Here is a 24,297-nt window from a genome sequence, read left to right on the forward strand (position 1 = left end):
AATCCTCTGAGGAGCCATCTGGTTGGCTCTGTAGAGAGAAGAAATTGACAAAGCCTTCCAATCTGTCTTTTAAAACTTGGCTTCCCAGCCAACATTGCGTCTCTCTTCACTTGAGTGTTGTGTAATTCGTCTTGTGTGTTTTAGTTCTTAATTATTTAACTTGCCTGCAATATGAAGTCTACCAAAATTGTTCCTAAAATGAAGACCTTGTGAAAGAGGTGTTTCCCTCCTCCCCTTCTTGCCTGCTGTCTTTGCCAGAAAGGCAGAGGGGAATGTGGGTGCTCCCTTTTCTCCCTTCCTGCTGTATGGGGTAGCATGCCACCACTCAAGTTGTGCTCTTCCATTTTCTATCCATGGCTTATGGCATAGACAGAGGCTGTGCATAAGTCTGTGTATGTGTTCTGTTCCATACATTCTCTCCCCCTGGCCAGCTAGTTGTCTGTAGCCCAGTGAGGAGTTTCTGATCTATGCATGGAATGAGTGGTTAGGTGCCTGGGTGAGATGTTTGACCACAGTATGAGATCCTTAAAAGGGAAACATCCATCTTTATTGAAATACATTCTCACATCACTAGAACACAAGAACATTGGAAAACTATAGCAAAATACTACAGAGTATTAAAGAACTCAGACATTAAAAAAATTATGACGCTAACAGTGCAACTCTGAGGGGGGGAGGAACTAGCCGCTATACTAGTGTATCTCTGAGGTATGCTAGTGTAAGCAGTTGTGCCAGTGTCATGCTGGGGCACCACCATACTGATTCTGGCCATCAGTGCTGCCCCACTGCAGCAACCTACTGGCAGGCCACCACCACAAACCCCTGCACTAGTGTGGAACTGGATGAGCTGGAGAGTGTGGTGAGAGCTAGTTGGCTCTCTAAGCAATTCCAGCCCAGGTATGCCCTCTCACAACAGTGGTGGAAACTTATGCCACACAAAAACACAGTGTAGCCCATAGGTGTCAATGCATCAGGAAAGGCCAAGTACTCCCCCAAAGGTGTGGCCCTGCCACAAATCTCTGGCAGAGTACAGGATGCTGACTACAGCTGCAACCAATCATGTCCTTCCCCTGCAGACAAAGTCACTCCCCAGCACCCAATCACAGCCCCCCAAGCTCTACATAACCCCCAGCCTGGATGCCCTACAATTTGTTAAGTAGGGCATGTGGCACAGGACTCAGAGCTCTCTGCCATGGGGACTTAGAGCATGCAGCATTGCACTTTGGTAGCAGTAAAGGCACAAGGGGCACTCAGCATCACTGAGGGAGCAGTTAGTACTAAAATCCACAATGGAGGGCAAATTCCAGGCTGTGTGGCTAACTCATTTCAGAACCCTAACAGGTACCCCATCTCTAGAGGCTTAACTCAAAGGGGCTACAGCACACTGACAGGTATGCAGCCGCAGGAATCCAGCTGCTCCAGCCTGGGAGTCCTCATTTACCTTCTCTGTTCCCCTTGCAGAAAGCCAGCTGCCACCTCCACAGAGTTGGCCCCTACAGCCAAGGTCTGCACTGTGCATATGGGGGCAGCCTGAACCAGACCCTCCCAGCACTATGCCCCATGTTAAGCAATGGAGAATATTCCCGGGGAGATGTTCCTGAGACAGCTGCTGGGGGCACAGGGATGTTTGCACCCTTTCCCCCACATCCTGGGCTGTTAGTACACTCCCTTATTAGGCAGGGTCAGTGCACAACTGTGGGTCAGGGTGCCTGGCAGCTGCGGCACTGTGCTGTGTAAATCAGCTGGCCAGGCAACCCAGGGACTCATTGCACACACGCACACACAAAAGATTATTCTGTCATAATTTTATTCTGACTGACCATCTGTGGGATTCTACATATACACCCAGGCAGATAGAGCATACCTATCACCAGTGTCTGTCTTACCTTCCTTCACGCCTCCCTTACTTTCATGATGAACTTGACAGTTTGACTTAACTTGGAATAATCTGGATTTCTACTATCTTCTCTTGTCACATTTTAACAAAATACAAAAACCAAGAAATTTTTTTAAGTCATGCCACCAGAGGGAGTTATTAGAGTCTGTAAAACGTTAACTCCAAGATAACGTCATGATACTAGATTACTAGGGTTTCAGTTAGTCATGACTGACTTGGCCCTGCTGAAACTGGTTAAGAATGCCAGCGTGGAGAAATCTATGAAAGGAAAAAGGACTATTCTCTTTCTCTGTGAACAGTTCATCCCGCCTACCTCTGTGGTTTCCCCTCCTAGACGGAACAAATGCACTCAACTCCAGGCTCCCTGTCTGCCTTCCCTCTAGCCCAGTCACTTCTATACACTTCGATCGGCAGACTCTCTCTCTCTCTTTGATCCTGCTAATCCTCTGAAGGAGTTTTGCCTCTCGAAAATTTATACCATGAAAAATCTTATTGGTCTCTAAGGTGCTACTGGACTCAAATCCTGCAACTATATCTCAGTATTTTGTGCTCTTTACACGGGCCTTTTTGTTGTTGTTGTAGAATTTTGATTGTATTTGTCGTTATAAACCTGAATCAGGATCGAAATTCTTTGAAGTTTGAAATCCTCTTGATAGAAAACCCTACTTAAATACGTGCGACTTTTCGAGTAACCATGCAAAATTGTAAACCAGACAGTTAAAAAGACAAACAAACCGGTGATTACGGCTGATCAAGAGCAGTCACGGTGACGCTGAATGAACTGATGCTGAGGATTAGGGCGTGTGCCAGGCGTGACTTGTGAATGAGACATCAGGGAGCTGCCCAGAGAAACAGCTCGTGACCCTAACCTGAGCCTTTCACGTGCACAGACAAAAGGCGTCTCCATTGCCCACACAGGTTTAGGCACCATTAGAGGGAAGATCAGAAAAAAGGAAAACCAAAAGGTCCGCGGCTGTTAATCCCGCCCCCTCCCCTTGAAGCCCGCGGCTCTTGTGTGCTCCTGTTCATCTGCAAGCGCGTATAGATAATCGCCGCCACTGGCTGGCCAGAAAGGGCAGCGCGAGGATGCCATTGGGGCCGCCGCAGCCCAACCCAGCCTTCAACACTGCCAGGGCAAGACGGAAGAGTTCGCTGCCGCTGGACAGGCCACCAGCCGCCTTCCGCCTGGATCAGGCCGGCTGGGAGGCCTTGGGAGTCAAACCGCCATCTACTGCAGCCCGGCGTTGCGGCTTATTGGGGTGAGTCTATATCGTAAGTCTCGCGAGTTTCCCTACCTTTCCTTCCCTCCCGCAACCAGGGCAACGTTCTCGCGAGAATAGGACCTGGCGGTTGACGGGGCCTAGTAGTTGCAGTTACCGGTGCAATTGGGGGACTGCCGCGGGAGCCCGGACATTGGGCGCAGCAGGTGAAGGCAGCGGCTCCCCGCGGTGAGAGGAGGGAGGGGGGAGGGGACAGGCGACTGTCTCGCGGCAGTTGGGAACTGCAGGCGCGTGAGGCCGGAGGGAGGGGGCAGCGTCGAGGGAGGCTGCGCAGGAGACGCGGAGCGGCCGAGGGTCCCTCGCCTAGGAGGAGGACGGCGGCTGTGCGGGTGGTGGTCGTGGCCTGTGTCATTAGCGGAGGGGGATAATTAAGCAAGAAGGCGCCGTGACTGCTGGGTCTGAGATGGTGTGTGGCGGCGGATGGTATGTATTTGAGTTCTGCTGAGCCCTTGGCTCCTTGGGGGATACATCCGATAGATTTCTTTTCCCGTTTTTGAGAGGGAAGGTTCAAGTAGCTGAGGTTTTGAGAGAGACAGCTAAGGACGGGTGAAACGATTCGGGAGCGACGGGGGAAGCTTTCTGCTCCGTCAGAGCATTTGCGGCATTGATTAGGATGAGTTCCTCTTATCGCTTCGCACAGCTGGTTCGAAGGGTTTGTTGTGTGCGCTTGTTGATCCATAAAAGCCCTGCGCTGAGTAACTCGTCCTCCTTGCGACATCCTGCCATCTTCGGGGAGGGGGATGCATGTGTTGCCTCATGAAACCCTATATATAGCCCGGGATACTGTTTACAGACTTAGTCCTACAGTTACGTGGTGGACGTGCTATTAAGTAATAGGAATGGTGCAGTATATTAGTGTTTAGTCAACTGCTTTAAGGCTTTAAACGGAAAACGTACTATTTTATTCTGAAGTCTATGTCACCGGGGAAATCAACATGACAGCAGGCTTTACATCTTTAAGATATTTAATTGGGAAGGTGATTTCTGGTGTCAGCATTTTGATTATGAATAATTTACAATGTAATTTGCTCTATTTTGATTAAGGCTAAACAGTACTAAAAGTCCAGTAGTTCTTGCATCTTCATATTTCCTTGAAGTCTGTTATCATTCTGGTATTATCCTTCTAGTATTTCTCTGCCATGTAGTATTTCTTAATCCCTGCATAGTTCTTACAACTCTCTTTAGCTGCCTTTTGTTTGCACTTGGTTATTCTAAAAGGATTTTGTCAGTACCTTCTTTGTAGCTGTTCTACTAAAGAAAGAACAGTGCTTCTCTCATAGATTTTACTGACTCAGTCCCTGTCTAACTGGAGTCACTGTTTTATAATCTAAAAATGTTTTGAACAGTAAATGTTTAAGAGGCACATAAGCGATTTATGCACTCTTCTATATTCTTGTCCAGTAATACCCTAACATGATTATTAGGTGTTTGTTAGAATTATGTCTGGGTTGGTCATGTTCAGAGAAATTTGCACACCCAGAATAATAGATTGTCTTCCCAATTCCTTGATGTCTGGAGATCTTGCACAAAGCTAGATGCCAGATTTCTGAAAACTCTAATGAAATGAAAGTCCACTGTATTCTCTCCTCTATGAAAGTCCATTCTCATTGAAAACACACACACACACACACACACACACACACACACACACAGACAGACAGAGCATATTTTTGCACAAGAAGCTTAATGATTATTCATTGCTTTACTTCCTCAAAAACTATATCACTTTCTATAAAGGGTTTCATGGTTTACTGGATAATAATGACTTGTGGCTCCTTAAATGCTAATATAAAAAGTACTGTACCATAAGGTTTCTTGAGCTTCATCAGATGCATGGATTCCCAGTTGGCAAGATTTTTATACACAGAGAGGGAAAGAAATTAACAATGGGATAAAGGGCCTAGTTTGTGAAGTTGTTATGCAGAATTAGCAAGTATACAGATAAGCACATTTCATTGATGATCAAGGTAATTGTTGAAGGACTTGTTTGACCTGCTTGTCTTATGTAAACCACAGAAGGGATTGTTGACTGTTATCCTGTTGGATGATGAGCTGGTGAATGAGCCCCTAATGATATAGAGTAGTTGTTATTATTAGGTCTTGTAATAGTATTGAGTGCGACAGAGTTGACATGTGTGTGTTTGTTGTAGGGTCTTTGTGATAATATCTGTTGAGTAGTGCAAGTTACTGATGAGTAATTGAAATGAAGAGCTGTTTGAAAGTAAGTAAAGGTGTATTACTGTAGACCTGCTTGAGAAATATTACTGTCCACAATGGGCTGCAGATATTATTAATGATGTGCTAGAGTTTTTGGGAGCTGGAGCTGACCACAAATGCTGTTATGTCACCCTTTGCATCCTTTCATCTATCAACAGTACCCTTTTGCAGTCAACAGTGTCCTTCTGCTTAGGTCAAATAGGTCCATCAGTATGCAAAAGAATAGAAGGACACAAGTTTGACAAACAGTGAAATATCCAGAAACTTATGGGAGAACATTTTGGACCTCCAGGATACTCTGTAGATAACTTGAAAGTCATCATCCATATAAGGTGACTTGAAAGTCATATCACTTTAGTCTTGTTCCATCTATGCTACTTCCCAATTTGCTTCTGAGCCCAGCTCAAGGTGCTAACATTGACCTTTAAAGCTCTATATGGCTTGGCACCTGCATATCTTAAGAACTAGCCAGCTCTGTTCCAGCTGTACCTCTCCCAGGGAACAGCTAATGAGAGGTGGTAGAATGATGGGGCTAGGGTCAATTTAAATCCATTAAGGCAGTTAAAGAGAGAAGGATTGGAAGCTGCTGAGGAGAGGCAGCAGATATAATAGCTGGCTGTGGATACCTGTTAATTTATTATTATAATCCACTATTATAAAAATGGGTATAGGTACACCTCTTAACAATAATATATAACTAATTCACTCTTGTGTTATACATCTTGTAAATAAAAGTTATTTTTGTTTCTGTTTTTATCCTGGATAGAAGTTGTTGGCTGAGGGGAAATAATGCACACACAATCACGAAACATTCTGGTCATGACCAATGAGCCTAATGTAAGTAAATGGTGGGCGAGTATAAAGGGAGTAAACACTGCGCTCCCTCTCCCCAATAGCCTTGAGCAGTGGCTGGGTGAGGGGTAGTGCATGTAGGGAGCTGGCTCCCTGTCTGGTGGAACCTCTGAAAAGAGGAGAGATTTCGTGTGAATTTGGGTCAGGACTCTGTACCTGATAAATAGAGGTTAGACTGGTGGTGTGTTGTGCCTGCCCTTACTATCTGCGAAGCCTCAAACCTGTGAAGGGTAGTTTATGGTGGATGGCGTTGTGTAGGAGTCACAACTGCCGTCTCCCATTGAACCTGCCTGTTTTTTTCTGTTTTGTTTGTACTCTCAGCAAACTTTCATTGGGTTTCCTTCCTGGTTGTGTACGTATTTTTATTTTACTTTAAAAATATATATATACATTTTAAATACTGTTTTAAATGTTTTAATGTCTGTTTGGCACCTTGGGGACCTTATTTAGATGGAAAGATGGCATATGAACATTTTAAATAAACTCGTAGACGTATTGCTCAACTATGGAAAGGGAGACTGCAATGAGAAACTGCTGAATTAGCATTCTTCTTGGTATTTTGAGCTTCTGTTTAATACTGTCAAGCATTTTTTTCCAACCGTTTGGTGTTAAATTGATATAACTAAGGCTGTGTTAAGAATTATCACTGGGTATATCTATATACTGTTGAATTTTGTGTAGAAATGTCAAACTATTCACAGTTTGGTGTAGAGAGCCAGTTTGGTATAGTGGTTAAGAATGGCAGGACTCTAATCTGGAGAACTGGGCTTGATTCCCCGCTCCTCCACTTGAAGCCAGTTGGGTGACCTGCAGTCAGTCACAGCTCTCCCAGAGTCCTCTAAGCCCCACCTACCAAACAGGGTGATTGTTGTGGGGATAATAATAACATACTTGGGTATCAAGTTGTCCTGAAGGGCAATACATAAATCAAATGTTGTTATTATTTTCTGTGTATAAAAATCTTACTGTCTGAAAATTCACTTCATATAGCAGACAAAAAGGCTCAAAGCTACAAAAACTTACAATAAACACATCTATTTTTAAGGTGCCACAAGATTCTTCTATGTTTGCTGAAACAAATGAACTCTGCTACCCCATTAGAATTTGTTGTAAACAGTCAGTAATGTTCTGCCTGTTGCCTGTGATTCATTGCCTTGTTTGGGGAGATGCTGCGTCACAGTGATTAATCAAAACACTGTAAAAATTCCCTGCACCTCCTCCAATAACACCACCTTCATCACAGTAACATAGAAAATATTTTAGGTTTTGGGTAATGAGAGACTTACATTCATGAAAACTTGACATATTTAAGAAAACTACTGTAATTATGTAAGTAAGGGTCAAGAGCAAAGTCAGATACCTACATATAAAATAAATAAAAGCAAGAATATTCATGATCATAAGTAACTCTTAGGTAAATGTGATTCTGTTGCTGTGAACAATTACTTACCAAGTTAACAGTATTAGTAATACTGTACATTTTGGTTGACATGTTCAGAAATGCTTCTCATACTATTAAGTGTTCTTAACTTCTCTTGAAACAAATAGAAGACCAGCTATTAGAGTGCTTATTTTGGGGACATCAAATGATTTTTTTTTTAGTCATAATTTTTATTTTATTCATAGAATTAAAAGCCTGATAAAAAAGGCAGAAAACAAAAATAAAAGAAAAAGATAATAAAAAAGCTTACAAGAAAAAAAAGAGAAAACAGAACTTGGATATAAAAGAAAACAATAATACATATTTCATTTCCATTCTTCTCTACAACACTTATTTTAACAAACATCATACGTAAGATTTAATCTTGCCAAAATTTTCTTTGCCACTACTACCTTCCTTCTGTTTATTTTTTCCCAGATTTGTCGTCTTAAAAACCAAAGCCACAAATTATCAAATCATTTTTCCTTGTTTCACGCAGAAATTCAGTAAGGGGATTCCAGTTAGCCAAAAAAATAGACAATGTTTTATCTCTGATCAAAGCTGTACATTTAGCCATCTCCGCTAAGTCCGTCATGTTCATAATCCAGTCTTCAGTTGAAGGAAATTCTGTGCTTTTCCATTTTTGCGCATACAAAATCCTATGCTGATTTTCCAACTGTTAGTCCATTAATTCCAATAAAAAGGCGTCTGGCTTACTCTTTAAGATTTTTTGTATTATCATATGGATTTAAATCCAAAATTTTCTAGCTTTACTGCAAGTCCACCTGCTTTACTGCAAGTCTTGTTTATCACATTTCCAACATTTATTTGGCATACCTTTACTTATTTGAGCTAATTTGTCAGGGGTCATCTACCACCGATACATCATCATATAACATAATTGAGTAAGCGAGTTTCTGACAACTCACATGGATTCCACAGCACAGGTGCTCTCTCTCGCGCCCCTAGCGGGGATGAGAGGCAAGTCTTGGTAACAGGGCTTACTGAGGAGGCCAGAGCAGGCGTGTGCCCCGCTGCCTGCTCCCCTCCCTCTGCACGCCTCCAGCTGAATGGCGAAGCACCCTTCCACCTGTCAAGCTCCAGCTGGGCTACAGGAGGGGCGGGCGCCTTTCTCTGCCATTTGCAGCTGGGATCAGCGGTAGTGAAGAGCCATCCTGCCTGTCAAGCCCCGACTGGGCTGCAGGAGGGGCAGGCGCCCTTCTCTGCCATTTGCTGCTGGGATTGGCGGTGGTGAAGAGCACTCCCACCTGTCAAGCCCCGGCTGGGCTTTAGGGGGGCATGCGCACTTCAGGGTTGTTCGTCCTGGGATCAGCGGTGGGAAATAATGGAGTAGTAGGAGGATAAGAGCAGCTTCTTTGGGAGGCCATAAAATGGCCCTCCAAAGTGGGATCTTCTTGAGCCTTGGTGGAGGGTGGGAGGACAGGTGGGAGCAGGTCCCCTGAAGGTTGGGAGCATTTTGCACGCAAAATGCCACCCCTAGCCAGACAAGCCTCTTTTTTTTCCCCCATAGGAAATAATGTAATAGGAGGGGGGTAAGAGTAGCTTCTTTGGGAGGCCATAAAATGCCCCCCCCCCAGAGTGGGGATCTGCTTGAGCCTTGGTGGAGGGTGGGAGGACAGGTGGGAGATGGGCCCCTGAAGGGTAAACCCGAATCAGGAATACCGAATCAGGATGGCCCTGCACACCCCTAGTAGCACGTTGAATACCAACTCGATTTCCAGGGTATGAGCTTTTAAGAGTCAAAGCTCTGTTGATGAGGAAGATAGCTTTGACTCCTGAAAAATCATACCCTGGAAATCAAGTTGGTCTTTAAGGTGCTACTAGATGCAAATACTGATTAGATAGATGGTATAGTCTTTGCCAGAACTTTGGAAGATTCTCTGCTCACCATTCAGACTTTGTCATCTTACTTTATTGCTTAATGTCATCTTACTTTATTGCTTAATCTATCTAGTGTGATCTAAAAGGTAGCCTGTTTCTGTGATTCTCTGTTCTTTAATAAGAATGTGGCTCTTTAAAGAGTAACAGATTTATTGGCTGTTGTGGGTTTTCCGGGCTGTATTGCCGTGGTCTTGGCATTGTAGTTCCTGACGTTTCGCCAGCAGCTGTGGCTGGCATCTTCAGAGGTGTAGCACCAAAAGACAGAGATCTCTCAGTGATCACTGAGAGATCTCTGTCTTTTGGTGCTACACCTCTGAAGATGCCAGCCACAGCTGCTGGCGAAACGTCAGGAACTACAATGCCAAGACCACAGCAATACAGCTCGGAAAACCCACAACAGCCATCGTTCTCCGGCCGTGAAAGCCTTCAACAATAACAGATTTATTGTTAAATAGGTTCTGTGAGCCAGAGCACATCATCAGCTGCATGAAGTCATGTACCTTAGTAGTTACTGATGGATGCACATACTGAATGGTTAGGATCGTGGTTAGATCCAGCTAACTTCTTCACTCAGTCTTTTCTCATTGTCCTCCTAAGTACAGTCCATGCATGTCCCATGATCTCCAGCATAGTTTGTTTGATGGTCACTGGGGACCCTTTCCTTCCTTTTTCACCAGTGGAAAAATTGGTTGGATCCAAGCCAGTACCTTTTGTATAGATCTTTTGATGATTTAAAGTACTTCATTCTCAGTAATGTTTAAAATAAAGATTAAGGTACATGGGTTTTATTCCCATACTGCACAAGAAGAGAGGTTTCTCTAAGCCTGCCTGGTGAATTTATGATTGAGATGAGGTTTGAATTGGGGATTTTCAAGTCCATGGTTTCCACTGTTTATGAGTACACCTTGCTAGAGAGCTAAAATTTTGAAAAGTTTGAGGCCATGGGGAAAATAATTTGAAATTAGGAGGGGGAATTGAAATATTTGACAGTACTTTCTCACAAAACCTAAAGTTATTTTAGTGCTTTAACATGGTAAAATACATAATTTATAACTTACTGAGAATATAAAATTATCCTCTTTGGCATAAACAACATTGGAATATACCCAGTGCTTGAGACATAACTGCAAACTGCTGCACCCAGTGATTAATAAATGTATCTTAGCTTTTGCCATCTGAGAGGTTTGTGTGGCAGGGAGTTGAAAGTAGAAAACATCTTTTGTAGTATGTTGCATAGGCAGTTTGTAGCACTCTCTCAAGTATGTGGTATATTTGCAGTTTTGCTTTTAGAAAACTAAAGCATTTAAAATCCTTAAAAATAACAAGTAATGAAATGTTATTCTGAGTTATAAATTAAATATTTTATATTATTGAAGCAGGAAAATAAGCTTCAGTTTGATAGCAAAGTAAATATTGCATATATTTCAGTTTCCCCAAAATGTCTGTGTTTCTGGAAAAAAACTTTTTTTCCTTGTAGCTTCAAAATTACTAGAAATGTTACATTGCTACCCATGTGAGACCCCTAGTCCCTGTCAACACCTTTTCTGCTCTAAGAAGCAGTCTTCTCACAAGCACTGCACGGAAAGAAAGCTATACTGATGATATACTGTTCCAGTCAGGATGTTTTATTGAAAATATATCTCTTTTGTCTATACTTGTTTATAACCAGATGTGTAAATATAGAGAGAGCAGTAATAGGCCATGCACATCATGTTTGCCAGTGTAAGTGAACTTTAGGAATAACACTCAAAACGCAAATCTATAGTGCTGAAAGTAAGAGGATGGCTTCATTTTTGGGATGTGGGCATTTGCTAGTAGATGTGCAATCCTTCACAGAATAGCTATATCTTTTGTGTAAGATAGAAGGCAGAATTTATACATGCAGTTTGACTCGTCAACTCCCCCCCCCCCCCAGGTTGAGCAAACATGGTCAGGTATTCAGTGTGTTACAGCACAAAGAACTGAGTAAATTAGGATCATTACAAAAATTGGATGTGACTTTCTACACACTTCATTACACCAGATCACACAGAAGGAACCTCATTCCTGCATGGAGAGTTGGTAGGATTCCTGTTTCTGGAAATGTGATTAGATTTCCTGTTCTGCTTCCACTCTTGATCCCTCGTTGACTGTTGCATTTTTTACTTCCTTTTCTTCTTTATCTTGCGTAGTGTTGTATCAAATCTGTTTGGTGAGTGCAAGAATACATCTGTTAGCTGTCATGTTCTTCAAAGTGAGGTGGTTTTGTATAACTGCCATGATTTAGCTAAGTCAGTTTCCATTCTTAATCAGGCTTCCACATTCTTGACCAAGTGTGTTTCCAGGTTGTCTGTCTTCAAGGGCAGCCCAAATAAAGTATGTTACAGTACTCCAAGCACAAGATTATAGAAGCACGGACAGATTGGCTGAGTCTAAGAGCTCTCTATACGATATGAATTACACGAAGATGTTCAAGTGAAGGGAGATGCAGTGTTAGCCAGGAAACCAAGTTTTATAAAACAGACCGGAAGGCTTCTTCAGTTTCATGTCTCTAGAGCTGGCAAAGATTGTTCCTAAGAGGGTTTATTTCTTCTTTACCTCCCTGAAAGCTCTGTCAGTTTCACCTCCCCTTTGGGCTTCTCGGTTAACACTGTGTCTCCCTTCACTCGAGTGTCCTCGTGTAATCCGTCTTGTGTAGAGAGATTCTAAGAAAGGAAACATCTGGGAAACCAGACGCAGCTGATAGAAGGAGCTCTTGGCCACTGGACTAACCCGCTTTTTGTACAACAAAGTTGGGTCCAAGAGAACCCGTAAACTCTCAGCCATGCTCTACAAAAGCCAACTCCACTGTCTGCCTAGGACAAGCCTTTTTGACCAGCATTATTCTGTCTTGTCTGGATTAAACTTAAGCTTGTTCTGCCTGTTCTGTTAGATTTCATACATTGTAGTGGTTTAGGCTAATTGCCTAATGTGATTCCAGCTTCCTGTGTTGATGCAAAAATATTGGTTTCTAGATTAGAAAATGCATATGGTAACACTTTTTGGCCAATTACACCTGAGAATGGAGGGAAGGGACTACTGTGCTTGAGCATCATCCCTTATCATTATGTCTATACATCAGAATCTAGATAGTTGGAAAGAATTCCTTGACTTGCAACTTCTAAGATGGTGCTCCATTTGCTTTTTTCAGAATGTTAGAATTAGCTTACTCTCTTTCTGATTAACACTGTCCCCCCCCCCCCCCAATCTTGGCTAAAATGGATCAGGTTGTGTTCAGTTCCTCTATGCATGCCAATTAACAGTAGTTTTACTGAACATTACTACTGCCATTTTGAAATATGTGCAAAATGATACGAAGCTACATTTGGTAGAAGGAATTAATTATACTGATAGTCCAAGCATGTGCCTTCTGCTTTAACAGAAAATTCTGTAATTACAAACAGCTGTCACAAGTAATAATCACAAAAAAGTGCTACATGAATGTTGTTTATTATTGGCCAGTATCTTGAGAACCAAGAAACTAGTTCTGTAAACACAAAAGGGATTCAGACTCATTTTTTCTCGAACAAATGCCTTTATCTTCAGGTTCTCAGAGAAATAATTTTCAGAGGGCTAGCCTGGTTCCAGGACCATAGATTTAGGTCACCCCTTATCTGTGTCTACTTTCCCTTTATATTCATTTTACCTGCTTTGAGGGGGGGGGGGGGAGTGATGCTGCTGTAATGCTGCATCAAAGATTTTGTTGATTACCTGTTCAATTCAGAATTACACTGAAGTTTTCTACTGTACTGATAGATAACTAGAGATACTTCTATTATTGTGTAGCAGTTAGTAAACATTTGTATTAGTAACTAAAACGGACATCCAGCAATGAAATGTTTACATTTTTACCAGGTGTGAATTTTGTGCTTCTGGACTGATGATGTCAGCTCTGTTTCTTATTTATTTTATTTATTTAAAACATTTGTGAGAAAGAAATTAAAGAGCTCTTCTAATTTTGCATCCATTTATTTTACATGGCATGTTTAAAGGTCAACACTGCTCTTTTAATGTAGGTTATGAGTGCTGGCTGTATGCTTTTCAGAGCAATAGTGTGAGGAAGCTTGGAGTGGAATGGCAGGACGGCCTCATCCTTATGACAGTAACTCCAGTGATCCAGAGAATTGTGATCGAAAATTGCTTAATAGACCCCGTAAACTTTATAAGCATTCAAGGTAGGTAGCGCATACACTGTATAGCATCACAAAAATTTTAGTAGAATGCATTCTGAAAGTACTGTACTGTGGATAGTTCTGTTTTGAAAACAGATGGCATTCTCTTAAAGCAATGGGAAATATATTGAATGAGTGTCTTGCTTTAGATTCAGTTGTTGAGTTTGTTAATTTCAGTTCACAATTTGCTACCTCCTAAACCGAATTAAGCCCTTCTAAGCATATTGACTTCAGTGGGTTTAAAAGGGTTAAACTCTACATATAATTTCACTTTAAATCATCAGAAAATGTGAAACTTAAAATTCGGTTGACTCTAAACACTTCTGTATAATAGTTTCTGCTTGTATTAATAGAATGAGTGTAAATGGAACAGATTCCTCTCTATGCCTAAATTGTGTGTGTAAAGCCTTTGTCTTGTACATAAAATCAGGTTTTTAGAAACATTTTTATTCTTTCTGGATTGCTGTCTGACAAATTTATTTGGACACAGTTCTTCTTTTAACATGACTTAGCTCTTATTAAACAGTACACATTCATACTTGAAGGCATTTGATGACAGAAATACTTTATAGCACATTGTATTTGTAAAAGGTGCTAAGCAAAGTAATCCCATATTTGGACAGCCTCCAGCATCTTGGCATGTAATGTTTTTGAAACAAGAATTTTATTGTGCTTCAAAATGATCCTCCCAACTCCCTGTTGCAGAGATGTAAAAAGGACAGAATGTGAATGATTTATCAAGTATCAGTTCAGCAAGTCAGAGAATAGAAATTATAATGTCCTGCTTATCCTGAGCGCTGTATTCTTGGTACTTTAGTACTCCAAGTAAACTGTTAGCATAAGCTTCTAAACCACTTGAATCCAGTATATTGTAGAAACTACATTGTTTGCATTTCATCTAGATGGCCAAGGCCAGCTGGGGATGGCCTTTTAGTGTGCATTAAAATAAGGATAAAATTTATCAAAGACAGATGATGATGGAGATTGCTCTCTAAGTTAGAAATTTGCTCTTTCTAGAAAAGTCCCCTGGTTTCTGAAATTAAAAGCAATGTAAAGCTTGTTTTAGGCAGGCTTTCAGCTGCTGGGGATAGGTATGGTCATCTGGGATCACCCAAGTTTTTTGGTTCTGTTTTAACATGTTAGAGACCACCAGATTGTTACTTGCCCTGCGCCTAAAGAATAGTGTAGATTAGATTTTTAAAAGTTTCAGTGCTTGTAAGTTTTAAAGAAAACACTAAAGACATTTGTCAGTCATAATTATATTTTAGTCATTGCCAGAACTGTTATAGTATTGTACTATATCAGATGCAAAGTTAACATGTATTAACATCATTGGTTTTCTTTGGAATTTGTCTTCAGGCATACTTTACCACGTAAACAGGAAAACCAAGCATTTGGTATCTATCTTCAAAACAGATGAGAGATTGGGAGATCTGGTAGGACATGGTAGGTCCATTGCAGGGTCAGGGAAGTGAAATTGTAACAGGTGATGAAGAGAAGGCAGAACTGTTCAATTACTGCTTTTCCTCAGTCTTCTCCTGCAAGGAAAATGGTGCTCAACATGACAATAACAGAACATATGATGGGGGAAGGGAGTTATAGCCTAGGATCAGCATGGAGGTACTATGTAAACATCTAGTTTCTTTAAGTAGAACTCAGTCCTTGGGGCCAGATGAATTGCACCCAAGGGTACTAAAAGAACTCGCAGATGTAATTTTTGAGCCTCTGTCCATTATTTTTGAGAATTCTTGGAGATCAAGCAAGGTGCCAGGAGATTGGAGGTGGGAAAATGTTTTCCCCATCTTCAAGAAGGGAAAAAAGAGGATCTAGGTAACTACCAACCCATCAGCTTGACATCTGTAGTGGGAAAAGTCTTAGAGCAAATAATCAAACAGTCAGTCCTTGAGCATTTAGAAAGGATGGCTGAGATTAATAAGAGCCAACATGGGTTTCTCAAGATTCTCGAAAGCTTATGCTACAATAAAATTGGTTAGTCTTAAAGGTGCTACTGGACTCTTTTTGATTTTGATAAGGTTCCACATAATATCCTTGTCGACAAGTTGGTAAAATGTGTTTTGGATCCTATTACTACTAGGTGGATCTATAACTGGTTGACAGATCACACTCAAAGAATGCTAGTTAATGGTTCCTCATCCTCTTGGAGAAGACTGACAAGTGGAGTTCCTCAGGGATCAGTCCTGGGACCTGTTCTGTTCAACAATTTTATAAATGATTTGGATGAAGGAATAGAAAGAATACTTATTAAATTTGCAGGTGATACTAAATTGGGAGGGGTAGCAAATATGGTCAAAGACAAGAATCAGGATGCAGGATGATCTTGACAAGCTGGAAAACTGGGCTAAAACAAATAAAATGAATTTCAACAGAGATAAATGCAAAGTTCTGCATTTAGGAATGAAAAATCAAATGCATAATTATAGGATGGGGACTTGTCTTGGCAGTAGTATGTGCGAAAAGGATCTAGGTGTCTTAGTAGACCATACAGAGAACGTGAGTCAGCAGTGTGATGTGGTAACTAAAAAGGCAAATTCAGTTTTGGACTGTATAAACAGAAACATAGTGTCCAGATCACAAGAAGCGATGGCATCACTCTACTCTGCTCTGGTTTGACCTCACCTAAAGTACTGTGTTCAGTTTTGGGCACCACAATTTCAGAAGGATATAGACAAGCTGGAACATGTCCAGAGGAGGGCAGCTAAGATGGTGAGGGGTCTGGAGGCTAAGTCCTATGAGGAAAGGTTAAAGGTGCTTGGAATGTTTAGGCTGAAGAGGAGAGGACTGAGAGATGATATGATAACCATCTTCAAATACTTGAAGGGCTGTCATATAGAGGATGGCGCAGAGTTGTTTTCCACTGCCCCAGAAGGTCGGACCAGAACCAACGGCTTGAAATTAAATTGAAAGAGCTTTCGGCTAAACATTAGGGAAAACATCCTGACAGCTAGAGTGGTCCCTCAGTGGAACAGGTTTACTTGGGAGGTGGTAGGAGAAGGATTTAACTCTTCCACTGCTGCATGGTTTTACAAATCCCTCTTCCCTATGTGAATTTGCAAAATTGTGTGCAAGTTGTAGTGATAAATTCTCATGATATGTCTGTAATTGAGCTTAAAGGATACTAAAGTATCAGCAACTCAGTGAATCTCGTGTAAAATGCATGTTGTCACACAGCTCAGTGGGCTCCTGATTTACAATTATGTGGGAAACTTTGTCCTCCTGTAGTCGCCTAATAAAGACTTTAGTAATCTAACTAAATTTAAGAGATCAGAATATTTGCTGCAAGCTTGCATACTTCCTCTTCTTTAAATCATACAAATTTTTCTTTCACTTACATAAAGAGCACTGGATGTGATACAGAATTATGTTTGCTTTGAATTGTAAATTAGCCTGTAGGTAGCTATAGCTAGCAGTGGTGCATGTACAATGCTGCGTGGTACCTGGTATTGAGCAGAGAATAGAGAAGGAGAATTTGCATGGGAAGTAGATGGAAGGATAATACAAACTAGGAAAGGTTCCTGATCTCCTGTTGTTGCCTTGCTATCCTTATGCTTGTGCTGGGCCATTCTGAAGAGTTTGAAAAGAAATGTGCCCATTAAGTTCTCTTACTTATTAAGATTTTCAGTCCAGAAGGTTTGACTATACATAAAATCAGCTGATTTTTATGTAATCATTTAATTCTGCAAACTGTTACAAGAAGTCATTTGAGTAAGATAAATGTGAGTAAAGTTGCATTACTGTAATACATTACATAGAAACTTGGTTTAATTCTTTTTTTTTAAAAGTTTTTTATTGGATTAGAAATATTTTAATGTCCATTACAATCAATTTCCTTTAAAAAAATTCCAATTCTAACCCCCTCCCTTTCCCCCCCTTTTGTTGACTTCCAACAGTTTTCCAACCCCTTATCTATTTTCCCCTACTCATTTCAAACTTATTTTACCTATTAAACATATACTTTCACTCTCTTCTAAGCTTACCTATTATATCACAATGCTGTCTCATTTCCCTTTCCATTTAACTTAACAACTAGATAATACATTTCTGGCATATATTCTTCAATAATCATTTTGGTATCCTGTACTCTATCTTACTCATTCTGATCTCCTCTATATTGAACAAACAGTTTATTCCTCATTATACATAACTTTAAGTACATTATAAACATTGCATACCTTCAATATAGGTCAATCAATTTAACCCATACTCCATATATTACTCTTTGTTTTATACTTTAAGCATAAGTCAATCAATTTGACCCATATTCTGTATATTACTATATATTTTCCCCTACTTTCTTGTAAACTTGGTTTAATTCTAAAATTGAAGAACGTTGCTTAAATTGGTAGAACATTTGAAGAAAGTTGCTTAAATTGATAGACAACATAGAATGATGAGTTTTTCATGTGGAAAAAAGACAAATATGAAGGTCATAATCAAAGCTTAAATTGCTTGAACTCATGTGGGAAGGCTGCAGTTTTTTTGTGAGTGAAAGCAATAGATATACATAATGAGAGGAAGAGGTCTAAGGAGAAATGGAAATATGCTTAATAAGTCTGATGTTCTTCCTGAAGGCCTCACTGTCTTGCAAGAACCACATGTGTTCTGGTTTACTTCAGCACCCATGAGGGCTAGGTACTTGGAATGATTTCATTCAAATTGGGGCTTATTTTTGGGATTCCAACATGTATCCTATTCTGCATTGTGGGCTATGGTATGCATTGCAGTGTGACTTCATGATGCACATTTTTGGAAATATTGCTAGAGTATTACAGACAGGGCTTTTTTTAAGGGGGAACATCCTGGAACGATGTTCCGGCAGCAGCTCTGGAATCTGCCCACATGATTCCTTCCTCCTTCGGCCCCACGGGCTCTGCAGAGGAGGTTAAGCTGCTTTGAGTTCATTCTGCTTTTCATTCCTGTGTGTGTGTGTGTGTGTGAGAGAGAGAGAGAGCGAGCGAGAGAGCGAGAGCGAGAGCGAGCAAGCAGATGCTGCTAGGGCCTGGCGCAGGCTCTCCAGAGGAGGCTAAGCTGCTTTGAGTTCATTCTGCTTTCTTTTCATTCCCCTGTGTGTGAATGAGTGAGTGAGAGAGAGAAAGAGAGAGACAATGGAAGCAGAGCTGCTGGGGCTGGCTCTCCAGAGGAGGCTAAGCTGCTTTAAGTTCATTCTGCTTTCATTTTCATTGGGGGAGCAGGTGGGTGGGGCTGTGTATGTATGTGTGCTGCTTTTGAGTTCATTCTGCTTTCTTTTGGGTGGGGCTGTGTGTGTGTGCGCATGCGCTGCTTTGAGTTCATTCTGCTTTCATTTCATTCAGAGGTTTCTGTGTATGTGTGTGCTGCTTTGAGTTCATTCTGTTTTATTTTCATTCGGGGGGTTGGGCTGTGTGTGTGTGTGTGCGCTGCTTTTTCATTCTGCTTTCTTTTCAGGGTGTGGGCCTGTGTGTGTGTGCTGCTTTCAGTTCATTCTGCTTTCTTTTCATGGGATGGGTGGGGGTGTGCGTGCGTGTTGCTTTCATTCTTTTGTTGACTGAAGTTGACATTGTTATCGTTCCCACAACTTTTGAATGCAGATTGGTTCTGTGTTAGTTAAATATATCAGTTACAGTTATTTGTATTAATTAAAATATCAGTCATGGTTATTCCAGTTTTATGCTAGGAATGGATAGCTGTGTCCAAGTCACAGAAGGCTTTCATCAATATATTCATCAACATATAGGTGTTCGTATGTCTTAATAGCTGTAACTCAAATGGTTCTCCCCACCCTCAGTTGATTAACATCACTGAAACTGCAGTGGATATAAACTTAAAACCTAAAGAAGTTTTTATGAATATTGTTTGTCTGGGAAATTGGAATATTTATGAGTATTTCACAATGTCACAACAGCTTAGCCATTAGTAAGGTAGAGCTGGCAGGCAACAAAAGAAGTATAAATCTAATGCATAAAAAGTATAAATCTAATGCAGCTAAAGCTGAGTATCTTCTTTTGAATTGCTCCAGTAAAGCAAAACCCTCCCTGAAAATTTGAAAATTCAATATTCATTAGATTAGGGATTTCAGACTCTGTGGCATTTTCAGAAAGAATTTTGGATTTTTTTTTCTACGCTAGCAGAGGGAATCTGTTAGAATTTAGGTTTGTGAGATGGGTTTTGGACTTTTAGAGGCCCCCTCCTTGTATATTTTAAAATATTATTCCAAAGAAATGAAATGTTTGGGAAAGGGAATGGAAGATTTCACTTTTTGTAGAGGATACAGAAAGGAAAAAAATCCTTTCTCATAATAGTGTAATTTTCATGCTTACTAACATTTATCTCATCATAACGCATCGTGCTGGGTTCCAAGAAGCGACGTCACTTCCGGAAGTGACGTCATCCTGCATTTCTGGGAGTGCACACGCGCGCTTTGCACGTGCACATGTGATAATAGAGAGTTCCACCACCTCTTTTCCCAGAAAAAAGGCCCTGATTACAGATATTATTGCCATTACTTTGGGTTCTGAACACCTATAAGTAGCTTATTGATTATTATCTTTGAACATGAAGATAAGACTATGTTATGTTTCTCTGTCTTCTTGGGGCATACTTTAATTGGTATGGAGTGGTATTTGATATAGAAAGAAGATGTTAAAACTGCTTTTTCTTTCACCAGGTAAGGGTGTTTGCTGAAAAGTTGTACACTATATCAATCTTTTTTAGTTTTATATGTTCAAAATATAACCAAAAGATAAAATATACCAACATATGTTGCTATCTCAAACTAAAATTACTTGCTGTTCAGACAAGCTTTCATATACTGTTATGTAGGTGCTGGAATTAGTTACGAAATTAACTTAATGCTTGTTAGTTTTTTATTTTCTTCTATAATCAGTGATTTAGATCCTGGTATGTGGTGGTGTAACAGAAGCATTGAAATTGCCAAGCTTTGAACATATATCGTTGCACCTGTTTCTTTTCTCTTGTGTTTTTTAAAGCTTTCTTCATCTTGATTGTGTTTCTCTTCTTTTGTTTTAGACAGTAATGACTGGGTAATTTATTAAGAGTGCTGAGATGTGTGAATATCTGGCAGGGAATCCATAGGATGCCTAATGAAGCCCTTGGATAATGTGAACTGCCGTAAAATTAGGCAGAAAAGATATGTGACAGAAGAAACCATTTTCAGATATTGTGTTAGTTTATTGAAACCTGACAAGCTGGCAGGACTAGAAATAGCTTTGCAGATGGCACTTGGCAATATACCAAGCAGCTCTCCTCTTATGTATTCCTTAAACTGTCCGTCAACTACGTTAGCCAATAGCTGCTTAGAGGTAAGGAAATGGCAAGCAAGAATTCAGCATACAAGAGGCTGCGAGGTCAGACGTCAGTACGGCACTATGCATGACTGAGTCAGTGGCTGTGAAAAAATGAATTGAATTAACATCTAGGGGGCTTGTGTTTCTGTGCACTAATGGACTAAACAGCTGTAACAGAATTGTTACCCTTGAAGAGGAGAGAGGGAAATGCTGCTAGAAAGTGAAGCTGGCTAACGGTGCAATGGAGTACTGAGAGAAGGATGAAAATAGCAAGTATGCTGAACTTAGCAAGTAATGCCAAAGGATGCTGAGCTGGTTTCCAAACCTGCTACCTGGAAAGGAGCAGATTTCCTTTGTACTTTGATCTCAATATTTCCCCCATGTTTTTGTGTTTCTTCCCTGCTCTACACAAAAAGCAGGTGCGTAGCCATTAATAATCTTTTAATCTGGGCAGCATTTAGTGGGGCAAGAATATAGCTGTCCTTTGTGTAGCCTGATTAATTGGACTATCTGACAAAGAGCAGATGTGCGTACATGTGTAATTTTGTGTCTAAAACAAATGGGTGTAATATAAGCACAATTATTGTTTAGGCTTTAATGTGTATATCTGTAAATTGATTTAACAGGGATGGAAAGCTGTAAATCATGAGCACAGTTTCTCAAAAAGATATGTTTTAGTCTCTCTCTCTCTCTCTCTCTCTCTCTCTCTCTCTCTCTCTCTCTCTCTCTCTCTCTCTCTCTCTCTCTCTCTCTCTCTCTCTCTCTCTCTCTCTCTCTCTCTCAAGCAGTGATAGCAGTGATCTTATATTTTAAAAAGTGTGTTAACATCTTGAAGTTCCTGGCGTTTAAATCGCTGTAGAGTTTTCAGTGGTTGTTTTTCATGAAACATTGTTCCTGAGAATACAAAAATGGATTTTGCTTCAAATCTGCCATTTTGGCAGATGCTACTTTTTTGCTTCTTTTGTTTGGTTGTTTGTTAAATTGTCATGGCTTATTCATAGAACTGTGTTTGATTATTTTTGAGACTTCAGCCATGTAAGGGGTGTGTTAATTATTTCATAGTGAAAAGCATGGTAAGAATACTTTTGCATATTGTAAAATCAAATATATTGCTGTACAAAAATAATTGATAGGAAGGGATGTTTTTGCCCCTAACTGATAGAAAAGGGTGCCCTTTTCAAAGTTCTGTTTAGTTTGAAATGTAGACAAACTCTGGGTCACTAGCATGTGGAGACCGGAAAGTTGATTGTGCGTTGGCTGTTTGTATGTAGTTGGTCATTGATTGGTTCCTTTACCGCCATGCTGTTTACAATCACAATCGTTATGACACACAATGTTGCTGCCTCTTGGTGTGCTACAGTAGCAAGTTGATAAAAATGAAGAGTTTGTTGCTTGGATAGCTGCCATATGGAAACAATTTCAAAAGAATTTTTTAAATGGTAATTTTGTGGTATTGGGGCTTCCCAAGTTTATGTAACTTGTTTTGGTTTTAGGTAGATGTAGTTTACTTTTTTTTAAAAAAAGAGTAATTCAAAAATACAGTGGGATTTGAGGGGAGAACACTACAATGATTTTATTCTCTTCTGTCTGATCATGTTCAGATGGTTGTAATTGGTTTTTGACTCAATCAGTGGGATTTGTGTTTTCACCCATGTTATTTAGCTTTTATGTGAAGCTTCTTTAGAAATCATGCGTCTCATTTTGGAGTTGGGTGTCACCAATATGCCAGTAATCCCTTGATATAGTTCTCTTTATCTAAGCCAGACCTTCACAAAAACAGGGCACCAGGGTGATTTAATGATAGTGTTGCCCATGCAATTTTTCTTCAGGTCCCAATATGCAAGCAAAGGCCAAAGCGCAATTTGGCTAGCATATGCTAAAAGCCCTGAAACTCCTTTGGAGCTGCCAGCCCTGCCTTCCCTCCAGAGCTTGGCTTGGATTGGTGGGGTGGGTAAGGAAGAAACCCTGCAGCAGAGCAGAGATAAGCAATGAATCATAGAATCATAGAGTTGGAAGGGGCCATACAGACCATCTAGTCCAACCCCCTGCCCAGTGCAGGATCAGCCTAAAGCATTTCTGACAAGTATTCATCCAGCCTCTTCTTGAAAACTGCCAGTGAGGGGGAGCTCACCACCTCCCTAGGCAGCTGATTCCACTTTTGAACTACTCTGACGGTAAAAAAGTTTTTCCTAATATCCAGCCAGTACCTTTGTGCATGTAATTTAAGCCCATTGCTTCGCGTCCTACCCTCTGCTGCCAACTGGAACAGCTCCCTGCCCTCCTCCAAATGACAGCCTTTCAAATATTTAAAGAGAGCAATCATGTCCCCCCTCAACCTCCTCTTCTCCAAACTAAACATTCCCAAGGCCCTCAGCCTTTCCTCGTAGGGCTCAGTCTCCAGACCCCTGATCATCCTCGTCACTCTCCTCTGCACCCTCTCGATTTTGTCCACATCCTTTTTGAAGTGAGGCCTCCAGAACTGCACACAATACTCCAGGTGCAGCCTGACCAAGGCAGTATAGAGAGGGGCTATGACCTCCTGCGATTTCGACGCTATGGCCCCTTTGGTACAACCCAAGATTGAATTAGCCTTTTTTGCCACTGCATCACACTGACTGCAGCTTTGGATTCTTTCATTAATCCCAACCACAGCTGTGCTGTTTCTATTCCACTCTAGGCTTTCTTTTTCATCCTCTACTCAATCTTTTCTACTGCAATTGAGTCCCTTGAGCTCAGCCACCACCCACCTGCCACCCCTCCTTTGTCCTTGTGAGAGGCTCTGTCTTGCAATTAATTGTCAGGCCTGATCTAGTCTCCCTGGGAGTAGGGCATCAGGCTTGGCTAGTGAGGGCCCTGGGAAGATCAGCTGGAGGTGGGGGCAAGGAGCTGGGTCACAGGGGTTGTGCCTAGTCAGTGGATTGGTTGATCTACCAATGCAGCCTTTTTAGACCTTGGCCTAAACAGACTGGGAATTGATTATTTATTTATTTGATTTATACCCTTCCCTCCCCACAGATAGGCTAACAACATTTAAAAAATACATTAAGTCACAAAATCATAAAATCAATAATAATTTTTAAAAAGTCATTAAAATAGTCCAGGAGCAGGCTATTTAAACAAATATTGGGAGTCCGTATATGGGCATAGCAGATGGCCAAGGACAGCCCCAGAAAAAGTGGTGGTCTTTGATGGAAGAAGGAGGACACGTGCTGGCACTCAGCCAAAGGCCCAGTGGAAC

The 24,297-nt window shown here is 41.0% G+C and overlaps 1 protein-coding gene across 6 annotated transcripts in view; it reads left to right on the top strand.

Moving 5' to 3' along the window:
* The first annotated feature begins 2,916 nt into the window (after positions 1-2,916).
* BTBD10 (BTB domain containing 10) overlaps positions 2,917-24,297 on the top strand; it is a 51,161-nt gene continuing 29,780 nt past the window's right edge. The window contains exons 1-2 of one of the 6 annotated variants that reach the window (XM_054972569.1): positions 3,293-3,345; positions 13,603-13,761. In XM_054972569.1, coding sequence (XP_054828544.1) covers positions 13,661-13,761 — 101 coding nt within the window. In that variant the 5' untranslated portion in view covers positions 3,293-3,345; positions 13,603-13,660. Of the gene's footprint in view, positions 3,157-3,234; positions 3,346-3,486; positions 3,601-13,602; positions 13,762-24,297 lie in introns of those variants that run through there. The other 5 variants (XM_054972570.1, XM_054972568.1, XM_054972572.1 and 2 more) reach the window with 5 other exon arrangements.

The sequence above is a fragment of the Eublepharis macularius genome, chromosome 2 (genome assembly GCF_028583425.1).
Source record: "Eublepharis macularius isolate TG4126 chromosome 2, MPM_Emac_v1.0, whole genome shotgun sequence".
In the NCBI taxonomy this organism is placed as follows: Eukaryota; Metazoa; Chordata; class Lepidosauria; order Squamata; family Eublepharidae; genus Eublepharis; species Eublepharis macularius.